Below are 16,411 nucleotides of genomic sequence, written 5' to 3'. Positions count from 1 at the left end.
ATGTATTTTTCCACTCTGTTTCTTCTCAGGGACTGCCACCACCTGGGCATCCAGAACAACTTTGACTATCGCCGCTTTCTAAAGTTTGCCAGGGTGTGTGAGGTGGACGGACAGAAGCACATCTGCACTCGAGACAAGGTGCAGACAGCATTACTTTTTCATCAGCTTTTAAAACAGCAATCCATTTACATTGTGAGAGCCATCTATTGTTCCGTTGGTGGATTATTTGTCTTTAGATTTGTTTGTTGTGGTTGCCGCGGTTATGCAGGGTTTGGGTCACGTGGGCACCGTATATGACAGCCGTAGGTTATATTAGGGGCTGAATCACCTGCACTGGGGGAGGAGAAAGGCGAGTTAGGTAGCTGTAATTTTTGTTGACCACCTTTTGTTCAGTTTGATCGCTTTTGTTACACATTCGCAAACAGTGCACTTTTTCCATCATATGTGCGGGTGTAAGCAGAAAGCCGCTGTAGTAGCCGTTTTGTTTCTTCTTAAATGCCGTGAAACTTACCTGGACAAAATGTACACAATGAGATTAAAATACAGGCATTTTTTTCAACAGGAGGTGGGAAATCTGTATGACATGTTCCACACCAGGAACTGTCTCCACAGAAGAGCCTACCAGCACAAAGTGAGCAACATCATAGAGACCATGTGAGTAGTTAATCACTCCCGTGTGGCTGGTTGTCTTAATGTCAGTGAAAATGTCCTCAGAAGTGATAATAATGTTGGGTATGTTCATCAAGGATCACAGAGGCCTTTTTAAAAGCAGACAAGCACATCCAGATTGAAGGCTCAGGAGGGAAGAAGTTCACTCTCTCCACAGCCATAGATGATATGGAGGCCTACACCAAGCTGACAGGTCTGTAGAAACCACCGTGTGCCGTTAACTTGAGTTTTAACATTAAAATGCATGAAGGAGATGAGTGACGACAGATGTTACGTCACATCAGTTCACGGCGGAGCTTTTAATTTTTATACAAAGCTACAAAGCTGGATAGTTTTAATGAATAATAATTTCTCATATTTTATTTGTTGTATTTTGGTCTGTGTTTTATGTCTGTGATGCATGTAACACAGACATGATCTCATCATATCAGGAAGGACTCTACTCATCCCTTTATCAGCCCAGCTTGTCATTGTTTTTAGTTATTTTTACAGTAAATTCTTTCTGAAAACCACCATCATTTATAATATGTAACCACAAAGTCTGAAATAAAGAAACTCACTGAATGATTTAGTGACTTTGGTGTCTTTGGTTGACTTTATCTGACCTGCCCCCTACTGTTCATCCTGTAGATGGTGTGTTTGAACAAATACTGAACTCTTCATCCGAGGAGCTGGCTGAGGCGAGGCAGATTCTACGCAACATTGTCTGTCGACGCCTCTATAAGTGTGTGGGTCAAACTCAGGCTGAGGAACCCATAAGTGTCACGCAGGTGTGTGTTTGTTTGTGTCTTCGTATGGCTGCATTATAATGCACATCTGATTGTCACAGCACAGGATGCACATCATCCATATCTGTAACGGCTATGAAAATAAGTTGAATAGTTTTATATAGCAGTCTACATTGCCTGCATGCATGTTGTGCCCAGATTTCATGCACACTACACAGAATGTAATGTTTTTGTATTATATGAAGATGAAAGCTCATCTGATATCCCTGAGGTGCTAAGGTGTAATGAGTAACATCTGCTTTCTCCTCTTATAAGGAGATGATTCTCTCCTGGGAAGCAAATTTGGCTGAGACCGTCCCTCTGAGTGGCGCCCAAGATGTCAGTCTAAAGCCAGAGGACTTTGTAGTTAGTGTAAGTTTTGATCTAATTACTTTACATCTAATCCAATCCATTCACTGAAAGCTCCAAACCCTTTGGTTTTAGGTGCACCTGATGATCAAAAAACATTCCCCTTTCTCTGTTGTAGGTCATTTATATGGACTATGGGATGAAGGAAAAGAACCCTATCAACAACGTGCGTTTCTATTGCAAGGACAACCTAACCACAGCCATCAAGATTTGCAAGAACCAAGTGAGAACTGAAGACCACAGAATTCAAATCTTAATCTTTCTTTGTCTGAGCTTCAACTCACATTGCTGTTTTTTTCCCTTATGTGCAGATTCTTCTTGATGCATAGAAACTGTTTGTTGCTGTCTCAAAATAAACTCTGTGCTGCTGTCCTTGTCAGGTGTCTAAACTTCTTCCAGAGCAGTTTGCTGAGCAGCTGATCAGGGTCTACTGCAAGAAGACAGATCCTAAAAGTCTGGAGGCAGCCAAGAAACGCTTTGTCCAGTGGTGCATGAACATGAACTTCTCCAAGCCTCAGGTAATATTTACATCTGTTAGAGTTACTTATATCATTTTACAGTATGCTCACAAATTCATCAGGGCTGAGGTAATTCATCAGATTTCTGAAGGGGAAAGGCTGATCATAAAGCGCCATGAGTTTCATAATTTCCCTCATAATTGCTTTGGTCTTTTCACTGCTCATACCAAGGAAAGACAGGAGAGGCTGCTGGCTTGTGTGTGACACTGAGCTCTGGCTAGCTTTAGCTTTAGTCACTTTTCCTTTGCTAGCTTCTTCAAACTGTGCAGGTTCAGCTGGGTGATGGTGTTTTAAGTTACAAATTGGGAGCTTTGTGAGCTGTGATGTTATTGTTTGCGCCGTTGTGCCTTTGATATTTGGCACACGCGTGAAAAGTACCAACTTGGAAATACAGGAGACCGGGTCGAGTACGCTGAGAACCGGCCGTTGGTGTGGTGTGGGGTAAGGTTTTATTGGTTGACCAGAAAGAAATAAGCAGAACGGAAAAAATGTTGACCAATGAATAAAAATGTTGTGTACGAAGGCTCCAGTGAGGTGTCACCACACCTCACTGTGATTAAGAGTTACTGCAATGTAGTGAGTCGGTAATGGTGACATCTTTGTTATTAATGTGTGCGCTCTGATCCCTTCACACACAGGATGGAGACATAATAGCACCTGAGCTAACTCCCCTGAAAGCCAGCTGGTCGGACAACAACGAAGGAGAGGATGGTGAAGGTGGCAGCTCGACACACGTAAACTATGCTCATGTAAATGGAGAAAAGAAAGCGAGAACTCAGCTTTTCAAGTAAGAGGAAGAGAGAAGATGGCCCCTCTAGTACACATTTGGTAGATGAGACAGTGCTGAGTTCAAGTTATATTTTTCTACAAGATAAATGTGTTAATGAGCACAACAGTTATTCAAATCATTAATTATCTGAAACACATTTTTTACACCAAAAAGAAAGGACTTCAGAGGTTCAAAAAATGTGGGTTTCTGAATATATACTCAGTGCCTGCACTCAGGGATTTTTATGTACATAAATCCCACCTCATGTTACACACATATTTTAGTTTTTATCATTTTTAGTTTTATTTTAAAACTCCCCTGTGCATCTGGAGCTGCAAGTGTCACATGTTTAAGTTGACTTGCTTGTTTCATACCATGTGCTTAGCAATAACCTACTATCATGCATCTGCATCATGAACATTATGGTCAGTTAGTGTTGTGTGATTTACTCAGAACATGTAGACATTCAGCTTTTAAAAGAAGTAAGTCAAATCTGCAGCCAAAACTCACTTCCTCTGCTGACTTATTTACTCTACTTCTTTTTACTTGTGGGATTATTTGGGTTTGATGTGATCTTACATTGAATGTATTTATTTATTTTAGAGGTGTTTTCTGGTTGACTTTGTTACTATATATTCTATTTATTGTTCTTACAGTAAATATCTCAGCTTGACAACATTTTTTCACAACTCACAGCTGTGTGCAACATTTTCATGACTGTTTTTACTTCCATTTAAAATGTTTTGCACAATTTTTCCTCCTTACCAGGATGTGATGCAGCCTCATCAAACTTGCTTCACAGGTGGTGGTTTTGTTTTATTTGAATGTGTTAAAAAATATGTTTGGAAGAATGTAAAGGGGAAACCTACCAAAGGTACTGCTGGAAGGGGTTTCAGGACAGTTTGAAAATAAAACTCTCTTTCTCTCATTTGTGTCCTCCTGTAATTCAAGCTGTTGAACACCACGTCATGCAAACCATTTAAACTTTAAATATGCGTTCCATTAAAAGCTTTGTTGACAGGGAAGTTGAAAACTTTGTTTTCTCGTATTCAAATTTTATTTTTTTCCTCATACAACAAGGCCACAGAGGCATTCAGACACATGAATACATGTGTCCGTCACAGAGCTTCCTTTATTGTTAAAGTCAGTCCTGGTTGAGGATGTTTGAAATTCTGTGTGTGGGAGTGTGGGTGTGTGTGTGTGTGTGTGTGTTATTGCAATATAAAAACATTTCAACTTTAATCAGGTGTTCCAGGAAAGGTTTTGTTGACAGGGAAGTTGGGTGTGTTTGTATAAGTGTGTGTGTATAAGTGTAGACACAACACCTGGACATTTTACACCGCCTTTGAGTCTGCTGTGCAGAGCTGTCTGATCAGCTGTTGCAGCCTTCGTGAGTAACGTTGCCGGTTGTAAATTTGAGGAGCTCTACTCTTTTGGCTAATCCAGATTAACGCCTGTTTGTCAGATCGACATGGACAACCGAAAACGACCGTTTGAGGCAGTTTCAACCTCTGATGATAAATATAAGACGCCAGAGAAGAGAGTATCAGTGGTCCGCCCGCTGCAGGACTCGGACTACATGCAATGGGGTGTGGAGGAAACGTGTCAGTACCTACGAAGAGAAGACCTTGGAGAATGGGAAGATAAATTTAGAGGTTGGTTTTCTGGTTTGACACTTTAAATAGAATGTTTTTAATCTCATTGTTAGTCAGTTGAAAGCTTATTGTTATATTATTTTATGTTATTATTATATATTATTATTATATGAGGAAGCGGAGATCCTTCAATGTGTGCAGCAAGATGTTGGAGATCTTCTACCAGTCTGTTGTGTGTTGGGACAGCAGCATCAGAGCCAGCGACACTAACAGACTTGATAAGATCATCAAGAAGGCTGGCTAAGTGCTTGCTCTCAGGCTGGAGTCTTTTGAGGCCTTGAACAAACTGTTATCCATCATGGACAATGAACAGCACCCTCTCCATCACACAGTAGGCAGGCAGCTGAGTACCTTCTCCCACAGGCTGCTACAGCTCCACTGTCGAAGGGACAGATACAGGAAGTCTTTCCTGCAACAAGCCATCACACTGTACAATAACAGCTAAACTCTGGTCATAACATACAGTCACTATGCACTTCATATGTTTTACTCACTCGGTTCACTGCACCTTACATTCTACTTTATTTTGCACAACATTACATTGCTTATCTGTTGTATATACACTTTTTTATGTTGCCTTGTATGTATATTTTTATGTTGCTACCTTTTGTATATTGCTATTTTTAACATTTTGTATAGCTTATTGTGTGTATTGCTGCTGCTGCACTGCAATTTCCCAGCCTGGGATCAATAAAGTATATCTATCTATCTATCTATCTATTATTATTATAAGGCAACTGCTAACATGTTGTTCCCATGTGCGCATTGTGACATGCCAGCATCTAAACTATTGCATTTTCTCTGCTATCCAGCACAAAAAATCAGAGGTGTCACGCTGCAGTATCTCAAGGATGCTGATCTGGAAAAGATGGGCATAGCGTAAGTGTGTAAAGCCCTGTTGTGGGATTTGTAAAAACTGCCTGAGGCCCCCTGGGTAGCAGGAAATGTGACAATAGTGTCAAAAAAGGGCAAGATTATCCTTTTTCACAGCATTTTTCAATTTTTATTTTATCCAGACACCTTGGTGACCGTCTGCACATCCTACACAGCCTGAGGAAGCTGTGGCAGATAGAGGGAGGGTTAAATAAGGTAACAACAGCATCTCAATACTACATTCTCAAGGTTATATAGATAGATTAGATAGATAGAGGAACCACAAGGAGATGTGACGTGACACAAGGAGAACTGCATGACACACACAAGATGTTCTTAAGCTTTTGCTTAAAAGGTCACAAGCTTAAAAATAGTTTTAAAAAAGTTAAAGCGGAAGACCGTGTGGTGTGGAATGAAGAAAAGATGCAGAGATGTCACCACTAATCACATGTTTGAAGCTCTTTACACTGGCTTCCTGTTTGTTTGAAATTGATTTTGACCTTTTAAAGCATCATATGGCCGGTCACCTACTGGACCTACAGGACCAAACTGTAAGTCTGTATGAGCCAACACACAGTCAAGAGATCTTCAGTCAGTGGCCTCGTGGTCATCCAAGAGTCAGTGCTAAAGCCCAGAGGTGGCCAAGCCTTTTCTGTCAGGGCCCAGAGACTCATCACTATTTTGTCACGTAGCCTACTTTTGTTTTAGATAATTCTACTCTAATTTGTCACCTAATTGTTCCCATCTGCCTTGTTTTAAGCTTGTGTTGTTTAATTCCAGGTTTTGTTGTTACGCAGCTAAGACATTGAATTATATAGATATAAAGTATGTGTCTTTGTTGAAAAATGTCTTCAAATATATAATATAATATACTGGCACTCCTCTGTTTGATAACGAATGGTGAATTAAGTATGTTTTCATAGCTCTTTGTTGTCCTGTCTTCTGCCAGGTGTTTAATGATCCCATCCACGGACATGTGGACCTACACCCACTTCTCATCAAAATCATGGACACACCTCAGTTCCAGAGACTACGAAACCTCAAGCAGCTTGGAGGGACCTACTTTGTTTTTCCTGGAGCATCTCACAACCGCTTTGAACATTCGATTGGGTACGTCCTCAGATACGGGAACGAGCAACATTCCTTTTCTCTGGAGTACACATACAGAAATTAATAAATACAACTCATAATATTACACGGCCACATAGGCTAACATTAACTGGTGAGACGAAACCAAGAATGGCTGAGGATTAATTAAGATGGCTTACCATTACTAAATGTTTTCTCTTGTAACTTAATCAAGTCACAATTTAATCAAAACATCATAATTTCTGAAGCTGAACTTTATGACCTCATGAAGTCCAGCTTGCCACACAAGAGCTACTAATGTATGCACCTAACAAGGAAAAAAACAAACAATGACTTCCTTCAAGGGAAAACATGCTTTGTGTGAGACAGTAGTTGCAGTAAATCAGGTTGCTGGCAATGTGATGCTGATGAGAAATGAGCAATTAAAAATATGGTTTTATTTTCTACAAGGGTTGGTTTGACAGATAATTATCTGGATGAATGGAGGTGAACAGTTGTGATTTACACTACATAGACAAAAGTATTTAGACACACCTCTTTGTGAGGCTGTTTTTCAGGGTTTGGGCTGAGCCTGTTATTTGCAATGAAGGAAAATCTTATTGCTTCAGCATACCAAGACATTTTGTCATCAGTGTGCATCAGTGCACAAAGCAAGATCCATGCAGACATGGTTGGATGAGTTTGTGGAAAACTTGACTGGCACACACAGAGCACTGACCTCAACCCCGTCAAACACGTTTGGGATGGACTGGAACAGAGATTTTCATCCAACATCAGTGCCTGAACTCACAAATCCTTTACTGTATGAATTGGCAAAAATTCCCACACAAACGAAAATCTTGTGGAAATCCTTCCCAAAAGAGTGGAAGCTGTTATAGCTGTAAAGCTGTCTATGTGTTTAGAAAGCAGTGTTATTTAAGGTCCCTGTTAGCATAACAGTCAGGTGTCCCAATACTTTTGTCTATATATATATATATAAAGAGTTGTTCTGTTGTGTTCCAGAGTTGGTTACTTGGCAGGACGACTTGCACAAGCTCTGCAAACTAGACAACCAGAACTCAACATCTCCTGCAGGGACATCCTTTGTGTGCAGATTGCTGGGCTCTGCCACGACCTGGGTGAGTGGTACACATGTGCTCATACTTTCAACCTTCACAGTACAGGGTGTGAACATGGTGTGAGAATAGAAATAAATAAACATATATATAAATTATATGTATATTATTTTATTTCTTTTTTTTTTTGTTCAGATAGTTCACTCACAGTAACTTTTTATTCCCCCCTCCTCCAGGACATGGGCCATTCTCCCATATGTTTGATGGGCTGTTCATCCCCAAAGCACGTCCAGGAATTACCTGGAAGGTAGGAAAGTGTGATTAATAGTTCTCTTGTCCTTGTACAGAGAGAACCTTTGAGCCAGAAAACACTTACAGATTAGTATTTTTATTACTGATTTATTAGTGGATAATCTACTTTCACATTTTCCCGCCTTTTCTCAGTGGAAAATGCAGTCTCCTCCTGTCTTCTGACTGCATAATTTCCTCTGATTAACAAAGTGTTTGCGTTGTTGTGTTCTGCTCTTCCGAGGTTTCAAACTGCTGTAATGATTCATCACAAAATCATTTGGCAAGCAGCAAGATACAAATAAATGCCTGTTGATACCTATTTGCTTTGAAGAGCATGTCTTAACTGCTCTAATGAGACATTTTCAAAACGAGTAACATACTGGAAAAGTCAGACTAACCCATGATATCTGCTATTCTGACAGTAGACAGTCCTTAGACTGGCTATTTTTGAAAATGAACTGGCCAAGGCCTCAAGCTCTCACCCACTGTGCAGATTGTTCATTTTTCTACTTCATATTGAAGTTGACTGCAGCTGACCCAGAGTCCAATAGATTTTACCCCAGGTGAAAAATAAAGAATAAATAGGTGTATTCCTAACTAAACTAGATTCCCTCTTGGGTGCTGACTGTAAGGACAGCTAATTTTAGTCTTGATTAAAATTGGTGAATGAATTATTAACCTGATTTATCATAGTAATAATGTTCTGATGGCGTGACATTACAGCATCAACAGCAGCGTCTTTTACAGAGACTTTGTAATTGCTGACTCTTAAGGCTGCTGTGTAAAGCAGTTATTGTTACCTGATTGTAAACATGACAGCTGAGGTCTAAGATAGTGACTGCACTGTTCAGAGTGAACCACCGATAAGCACTGCTAAGCACCTGGCCATTATGAAAGTTAGGACCGCAGACCTGCTGCCTGACAAACACGAGAGATAAGGTCATTATTAACTTCTGTGTCCTGTCATGTTTCAGCTGAGATAAGATTTTTCTATTTGAGTAATGAGTCAGTGTGCTTTCATTTTCAATTCGTGGTCATTCACCTCCCTGTGTGATATTACAACTCTGATTCTGTTGCAGCACGAGACTGCCTCTCTGGCCATGTTTGACCACATGGTGGAGGTCAATGACCTGAAGTCTGTGATGGAGCAGCACGGCCTGGTGCTGCCCGAAGACCTGATCTTCATCAAGGAACTCATTGCTGGACCATTGGACACTAATGCAGCCAAAGGCAAGAAGGTACCCAATGTGACTCTATGGTTTATGGTGAACAGATGACAGTGTGTAAATGTGAATTACTTATCTCATGACACCACCCTGAATTTCAATTATGACACAACCTTCAGGAGCTTTTGGGGCAGACAGGAACTTCACACAGCTCCACTGCCCACTGTGTAAATATGGGGTTCAGTGAAGACTTTCAGATAGAGGGCTGATGTGCCCTCTGAGCCTGATACTTTTATTTCCTGGTCTTCTGTCTCTGAAAGAGATGACACACATCCTGTTCAAAGATCCTGAATACAGCTGGGAGGGGTGAGGGAGGCAAGAAAATTGTGCAATGACGGCTTGTTGTATTCATATATAGAACATTTATCCTACATTGTTGTACATACTTGACCTATTGTTGTACGCGTCATCATACCTACTTATTCATTAATGTGTTTAGCTGTATGTATATTTATTGTACGCCAAGAGCCACTGCAAACCTAAGTCATATTCTTTGTGAGCAGAAACAACCTTGATCAGTAAAGCTGATTCTAATGTCCCTGTTGTCTGTCATCTCCGCAGTGGCAGTATAAAGGCCGTCCAAAAGACAAATCCTTCCTTTATGAAATCGTGGCCAACAAAAGAAATGGAATTGATGTGGACAAGTGGGACTACTTTGCCAGGTTGGGCTTTTTGATCTGTTAGTTACAAATTGTTTTCTTTATATTAAATACTCTTTTTTTCTGTTAAATGACCGATTCTTGCATGTATTTTTCCACTCTGTTTCTTCTCAGGGACTGCCACCACCTGGGCATCCAGAACAACTTTGACTATCGCCGCTTTCTAAAGTTTGCCAGGGTGTGTGAGGTGGACGGAGAGAAACAAATCTGCACTAGAGACAAGGTGCAGACAGGATTACTTTTTTATCAGCTTTTACAACAGCAATCCATTTACACAATGACATTAAAATACAGGCATTTCTTTTAACAGGAGGTGGGCAATGTGTGTGACATGTTCCACACCAGAAACCGTCTCCACAGAAAAGCCTACCAGCACACAGTGACCAAGATCATTGAGTACATGTGAGTAGTTAATCACTCCAGTGTGGCTGGTTGTCTTAATGTCAGTGAAAATGTTCTCAGAAGTGATAATAATGTTGGGTATGTTCCTTCAAGGATCACAGAGGCCTTTTTAAAAGCAGACAAGCACATCCAGATTGAAGGCTCTGGAGGGAAGAAGTTCACTCTCTCCGAAGCCATAGATGATATGGAGGCCTACACCAAGCTGACAGGTCTGTAGAAACCACCGTGTGCCGTTAACTTGAGTGTTGACGTTAAAATGCATGAAGGAGATGAGTGACGACAGATGTTACGTCACATCAGTTCACGGCGGAGCTTTTAATTTTTATACAAAGCTGGATAGTTTTAATGAATAATAATTTCTCATATTTTATTTGTTGTATTTTTGTCTGTGTTTTATGTCTGTGATGCATGTAACACAGACATGATCTCATCATATCAGGAAAGACTCTACTCATCCCTTTATCAGCCCAGCTTGTTGTTGTTTTCAGTTATTTTTACAGTAAATTCTTCCTGAAAACCACCATCATTTATAATATGTAACCACAAAGTCTGGAATAAAGAAACTCACTAAATGATTTAGTGACTTTGGTGTCTTTGGTTGACTTTATCTGACCTGCCCCCTACTGTTCATCCTGTAGATGCTGTGTTTGAACAAATACTGAACTCTTCCTCCGAGGAGCTGGCTGAGGCGAGGCAGATTCTACACAATGTTGTCCATCGATGCATCTATAAGTGTGTGGGCGAAAGTCAGGCTGAGAAACCAGAAAGTGTCACGCAGGTGTGTGTTTGTTTGTGTCTTCGCATGGCTGCATTGTAATGCACATCTGATTGTCACAGCACAGGATGCACATCATCCATATCTGTATTGGCTATGAAATTAAGTTATCTTTAGGAGCCTGTTTTTGTTTCATGCAGTTTATTCTGATGTGTGATTGTTAGCTGATCTTGCAATGTATTCCAAGATGCTTTGTCATGTGGAGCTGCAGACAGCAATAATCTCCATGAAGAGAGTCTGAGGTGATGTCTTCAAATGCAGTAGCTTGTTTTGTCTGATCAAAACTCAGTGATATTTGATTCAGTGAGTGAAGCATCGTATCCTTACTTTTGCACAGCCAGAACCAACTCGTTAAACATTTTGGCTTTGTATTTAATTGCAAAGTTGATTATCAGTATAGTTTACAATTTGCTGTCAACTGATCATTTTAGTTTTTTATGTGTCGATGTAGCTGATGACCTTCCTCTTCCTGATCCATGAATCAAAGATGCTTGTCTCACGGTTGAATAGTGTTTGTATAGCAGACTACATTGGCTGCATGCATGTTGTTCCCAGATTTTGTGTGCACTGCACAGAATGTAATGTTTTTGTATTATATGACGATGAAAGCTCATCTGATATCCCTGCTAAGGTGTAACGAGTAACATCTGCTTTCTCCTCTTATAAGGAGATGATTCTCTCCTGGGAAAGAAATTTTGGCGACCAAGATGTCAGTCTAAAGCCAGAGGACTTTGTAGTTAGAGTGAGTTTTGATCTAATTACTTTACATCTAATACAATCCATTCACTGAAAGCTCCAAACCCTTTGGTTCTAGCTACACTTGATGATCAAAAAACATTCCCCTTTCTCTGTTGTAGGTCATTCATATAGACTTTGGGATGAGGGAAAAGAACCCCATCGATAACGTGCGTTTCTATTCCAAGGACGACCCAACCAAAGCCACCAAGATTCCAGAGGAGAAAGTGAGAACTGAAGACCACAGAATTCAAATCTTAATCTTTCTTTGTCTGAGCTTCAACACGCATTTTCCCTTATGTGCAGATTCTTCTTGATGAATAGAAACTGTTTGTTGCTGTCTCAAAATAAACTCTGCTGCTGTCCTTGTCAGGTGTCTCCACTTCTTCCAAGGCAGTTTGCTGAGCAACTGACCAGGCTCTACTGCAAGAAGACAGATGCTGAAAGTCTGAAGGCAGCCAAGAAGTTTGGCATGTGGTGGGAGAATGAGAACTTCTTCTAGCCTCAGGTAATATTTACATCTGTTAGAGTGTATCTATTCTATTCTGTTAAAAAAAAAAGGTAGACCAAATTGCCAGTTACTTATATCATTTTACAGTATGCTCATAAATTCATCAGGGCTGAGGTAATTCATCAGATTTCTGAAGGGGAAAGGCTGATCATAAAGCGCCATCAGCTCCATAATTTCCCTTGTAATTGCTTTGGTCTTTTCACTGCTCATACCAAGGAAAGACAGGAGAGACTGCTGGCTTGTGTGTGACACTGAGCTCTGACTAGCTTTAGCTTTAGCCGCTTTTCATTTGCTAGCTTCTTCAAACTGTGCAGGTTCATCTAGGTGATGGTGTTTAAAGTGTCTAATTAGGTTTGTTGTTCCCGACGTTTTCATGGTCACGTCCCCACGGTTTACTTTGGCCTTACGTGTATTAATTGCGAGCTTTGTGTCTTCTTCACTCACAGTGAAGAAGTGGTTAGCTGTAATGTTATTGTTTGCGCCGTTGTGCCTTTGATATTGGGGGCACATTTAAAAAGTACCAACTTGGAGATACAGGAGACCCGGTCGAGTACGCTGAGAACCGGCCGATTCTGGTTGGTGGGGTAAGGTTTTATTGGTAGACCAGAAAGGAAAAAATGTTTCACAACAAATAAAAATGTTGTGTACAAAGGCTCCAGTGAGGTGTCACCACACTGAGTTGTGATTAAGAGTTACTGCAATGTAGTGAGTCAGTGATGGTGACGTCTTTGTTATTAATGTGTGCGCTCTGATGTCCTCACACTCAGGTTGGAGACAGAAAAGCACCTGAGTCGGACAACAACGAAGGAGAGGATGGTGAAGGTGGCAGCTCGACACACGTAAACTATGCTCATGTAAATGGAGAAAAGAAAGCGAGAACTCAGCTTTTCAAGTAAGAGGAAGAGAGAAGATGGCCCCTCTAGTACACATTTGGTAGACGAGACAGTGCTGAGTTCAGGTTATATTTTTCTACAAGGTAAATGTGTTAATGAGCACAACAGTTATTCAGTGTGATCTTGATGTGTGATGTGTGATGTGATCTTACATTGAATGTATTTATTTATTTTAGAGGTGTTTTCTGGTTGACTTTGTTACTATATATTCTATTTATTGTTCTTACAGTAAATATCTCAGCTTGACAACATTTTTTCCACAACTCACAGCTCTGTGCAACATTTTCATGACTGTTTTTACTTCCATTTAAAATGTTTTGCACAATTTTTCCTCCTTACCAGGATGTGATGCAGCCTCATCAAACTTGCTTCACAGGTGGTGGTTTTGTTTTATTTGAATGTGTTAAAAAATATGTTTGGAAGAATGTAAAGGGGAAACCTACCAAAGGTACTGCTGGAAGGGGTTTCAGGACAGTTTGAAAATAAAACTCTCTTTCTCTCATTTGTGTCCTCCTGTAATTCAAGCTGTTGATCACCACGTCATGCAAACCATTTAAACTTTAAATACGAGTTCCATTAAAGGCTTTGTTGGCAGGGAAGTTGAAAACTTTGTTTTCTCGTATTCAAATTTTATTTTTTTCCTCATACAACAAGGCCACAGAGGCATTCAGACACATGAATACATGTGTCCATCACAGAGCTGCCTTTATTGTTAAAGTCAGTTCTGATTGAGGATGCTTGAAATTCTGTGTGTGGGTGTGGATGTGTGTGTGTGTGTGTGTGTGCTATTGCAATATAAAAACATTTAGACTTTAATCAGGCGTTCCAGGAAAGGTTTTGTTGAGAGGGAAGTTGGAAACTTTGTTTTCTCATATTCAAAATTTTTTGAGAGGGCTTAAAATTCTGTGTAAGGGTGTGTATGTGATTGCAATATAAAAACTATGAATACGTGAGAGAAACTTCCCAAGTCTGTATATGCATGGCAAATCATAAGGAAACAGGCAGTAGTTATTCAATACTTCTGTAAAAGATATTAACAGGTACACTAAAATGCAACTAAAACTTTTTAAAACGAGAGTATAATTAAAAAGAATAATATAACTGTCTTTTTAATATAAAAATGTCTCTTTGTCTTTCCTTTGAGAGTGTCTTAATGTTGAGCTACAGGGGGTATGTGGTAGCAAAAAGGGAATTTTGTAAAGTAGGTCTCTTCAGATAAGCTTTAAATAAAACTTTGAAAAAAACAAGGACTGTGGATTTTGACCACTTTTGATCCCTTACATTAAAGGTGCAATAGAAGGAGATATTTTCATGGCCAGTGTGAACAGGAGAAATGTTTTCAGTAAGCAGAAACATGTTCCAGTCAGACATTTGTAGAGATTTTAACAAAGATTTTCCAGAACATCAAAGGTAGCCCATTATAAGCTGCCCAGTGGTATGAAATAGTAAACACTTCCTGTATCCTCAGCACAGGCATCGAAGTAGGGGAACAGTTGGAACTGGTGTACTGGGGCCTCAAGCATGAGGGGGCCTGGGGCTTTTGTAAAGTTTTGAACATTTTTTTCTTTTATCTAAATATATCAATTGTGAAGAACGATGTGATTAATACTGAAAATTCAATAATAAGGCTGCTTTCATCAAATTAGGACTGTTTGACACTACCTGAACCACCCTTGCAAAAATGCAATATGGTTCATTCCACCTGGTAGGACTCACACAATGTAACGAAGCAAAAAGGTTTGTTCAGCCCTTAATGTTATAGCACATGATGAAAAATGAAATACCATGGTTTACACACACACTGCTTTGAACGCAGACAGTCCATTAAACGAACACATCCAAGCAAACAATAATCAACCACAGCCAAACCTTAGGTGAAAGCTCAATAGTCTGCTATTTTGAACTTTCATTTGTAACTAATGCAGTTAGGGTAGCCATGTCCTGTTTGGCGTTGAGCACAGCCTGAACACAGGTGCATATTTGTCCTCCTTTTTGGAATTTAGCTGGAAAAGAATCATAACATCCACTGCTGTGATTAGACATCTAAAACATCGGGACTCTATTCAAGTAGAGCAGCAGAGGAAACCTATCTTCATGGCTCTGTATTCAACTACAACTGCTTCGATGTGTCTTTTGTGCTAGCATTTATTTTACACTAATTTCAGCTTACATACAGACACTAGACAACCAGAACTCCAGGTGAGTGGTACACATGTGCTCATACTTTCAACCCTCATAGTACAGGGTGTAAACATGGTGTGAGAATAGAAATAAATAAAAAATATACATAAAATTACATGTATATTATTTTATTTCTTTTTTTTTTTGTTCAGATAGTTCACTCACAGTAACATTTTTTTCTCAGTGGGAAAATGCAGTCTCCTCCTGTCTTCTGACTGCACAATTTCCTCTGATTAACAAAGTGTTGGCGTTGTTGGTGTTTCCTGCTCTGCCGAGGTTTCAAACTGCTGTAATGATTCATCAGAAAACCATTTGGCAAGGAACAAGATACAAATAAATGGCTCTTGACACCCAACTGCAGCATACGTGCCCAGGTGTGCATGTCAACTGAACTAAATTATGTCAAAGAATTGTTTAAAAGGGTGTTCCAGTTCAGGTTGTTCAACCTCACCTTTCTTGATTGACGATTTGCTTTGAAGAGCGTGTCTTAAAACATGGCACATGGCCAACAAAAAACTGCACAGTGGAATAGTGACAAAAATTATTACACTTTAGTTATTGCACATTATTATCATTACTACAAAAGTGAATGAGTCCTTAAGTGTGTGTGTGTGTGTGTGTGTGGTCTACTGGGGGCAGTGCTGGCTATTAAACAGTCTGACAGCAGCAGGAAGGAAGGACCTACAATATCTCATACTTGTGGCCCAACTGTGGAGCTGCCATCAACTTTCAACAGCTACCCTGAGCTTCAAGCTGAAATGGAGGCTATATTGTCCAGCAACACCTATGCAATGGACATTGCATAAGTGACTTATGAACACATACACATTTTTCTCTTCCCCATCAGTGCCAGTGATGTAGGTTTAGACTGCGTGAATGTGGGATACAGCATGTAAGGAGAAAATGTGATTATCTCAGGTGCTGTGTGATTAGTGCAAAATGGCTTTTATTACATTTCAAGATTTTGGTTTTAT

The 16,411-nt window shown here is 40.0% G+C and overlaps 2 protein-coding genes across 5 annotated transcripts in view; both read left to right on the top strand.

Annotated features, from left to right (window-relative positions):
- LOC124063445 (deoxynucleoside triphosphate triphosphohydrolase SAMHD1-like) overlaps positions 1-16,411 on the top strand; it is a 36,708-nt gene that overhangs the window by 5,153 nt on the left and 15,144 nt on the right. Inside the window, exons 9-17 of one of the 4 annotated variants that reach the window (XM_046397121.1) lie at positions 30-138; positions 563-654; positions 747-862; positions 1,300-1,439; positions 1,713-1,808; positions 1,924-2,028; positions 2,186-2,323; positions 2,962-3,034; positions 13,180-13,273. In XM_046397121.1, the coding sequence (XP_046253077.1) occupies positions 30-138; positions 563-654; positions 747-862; positions 1,300-1,439; positions 1,713-1,808; positions 1,924-2,028; positions 2,186-2,323; positions 2,962-3,034; positions 13,180-13,259 (949 nt within the window). In that variant the 3' untranslated portion in view covers positions 13,260-13,273. Of the gene's footprint in view, positions 1-29; positions 139-562; positions 655-746; positions 863-1,299; positions 1,440-1,712; positions 1,809-1,923; positions 2,029-2,185; positions 2,324-2,961; positions 3,152-13,179; positions 13,274-16,411 lie in introns of all 4 variants that reach the window. The other 3 variants (XM_046397122.1, XM_046397120.1, XM_046397119.1) reach the window with 3 other exon arrangements.
- On the top strand, positions 4,366-13,758 carry LOC124063446 (deoxynucleoside triphosphate triphosphohydrolase SAMHD1-like). The gene is made up of 16 exons (XM_046397123.1): positions 4,366-4,747; positions 5,560-5,626; positions 5,764-5,836; positions 6,570-6,730; positions 7,712-7,827; positions 8,001-8,071; positions 9,135-9,293; positions 9,843-9,943; positions 10,055-10,163; positions 10,251-10,342; positions 10,436-10,551; positions 10,981-11,120; positions 11,785-11,859; positions 11,975-12,079; positions 12,226-12,360; positions 13,131-13,758. Exons 1-15 carry the CDS (start codon positions 4,564-4,566, stop codon positions 12,352-12,354), a joined length of 1,698 nt encoding a protein of 565 aa, XP_046253079.1. The 5' UTR covers positions 4,366-4,563; the 3' UTR covers positions 12,355-12,360; positions 13,131-13,758.

The sequence above is a fragment of the Scatophagus argus genome, chromosome 8 (genome assembly GCF_020382885.2).
Source record: "Scatophagus argus isolate fScaArg1 chromosome 8, fScaArg1.pri, whole genome shotgun sequence".
Classification (NCBI taxonomy): Eukaryota; Metazoa; Chordata; class Actinopteri; family Scatophagidae; genus Scatophagus; species Scatophagus argus.
Note: the sequence above shows the minus strand (reverse complement) of the source record. Positions and strands in the feature narration are given on the sequence as shown.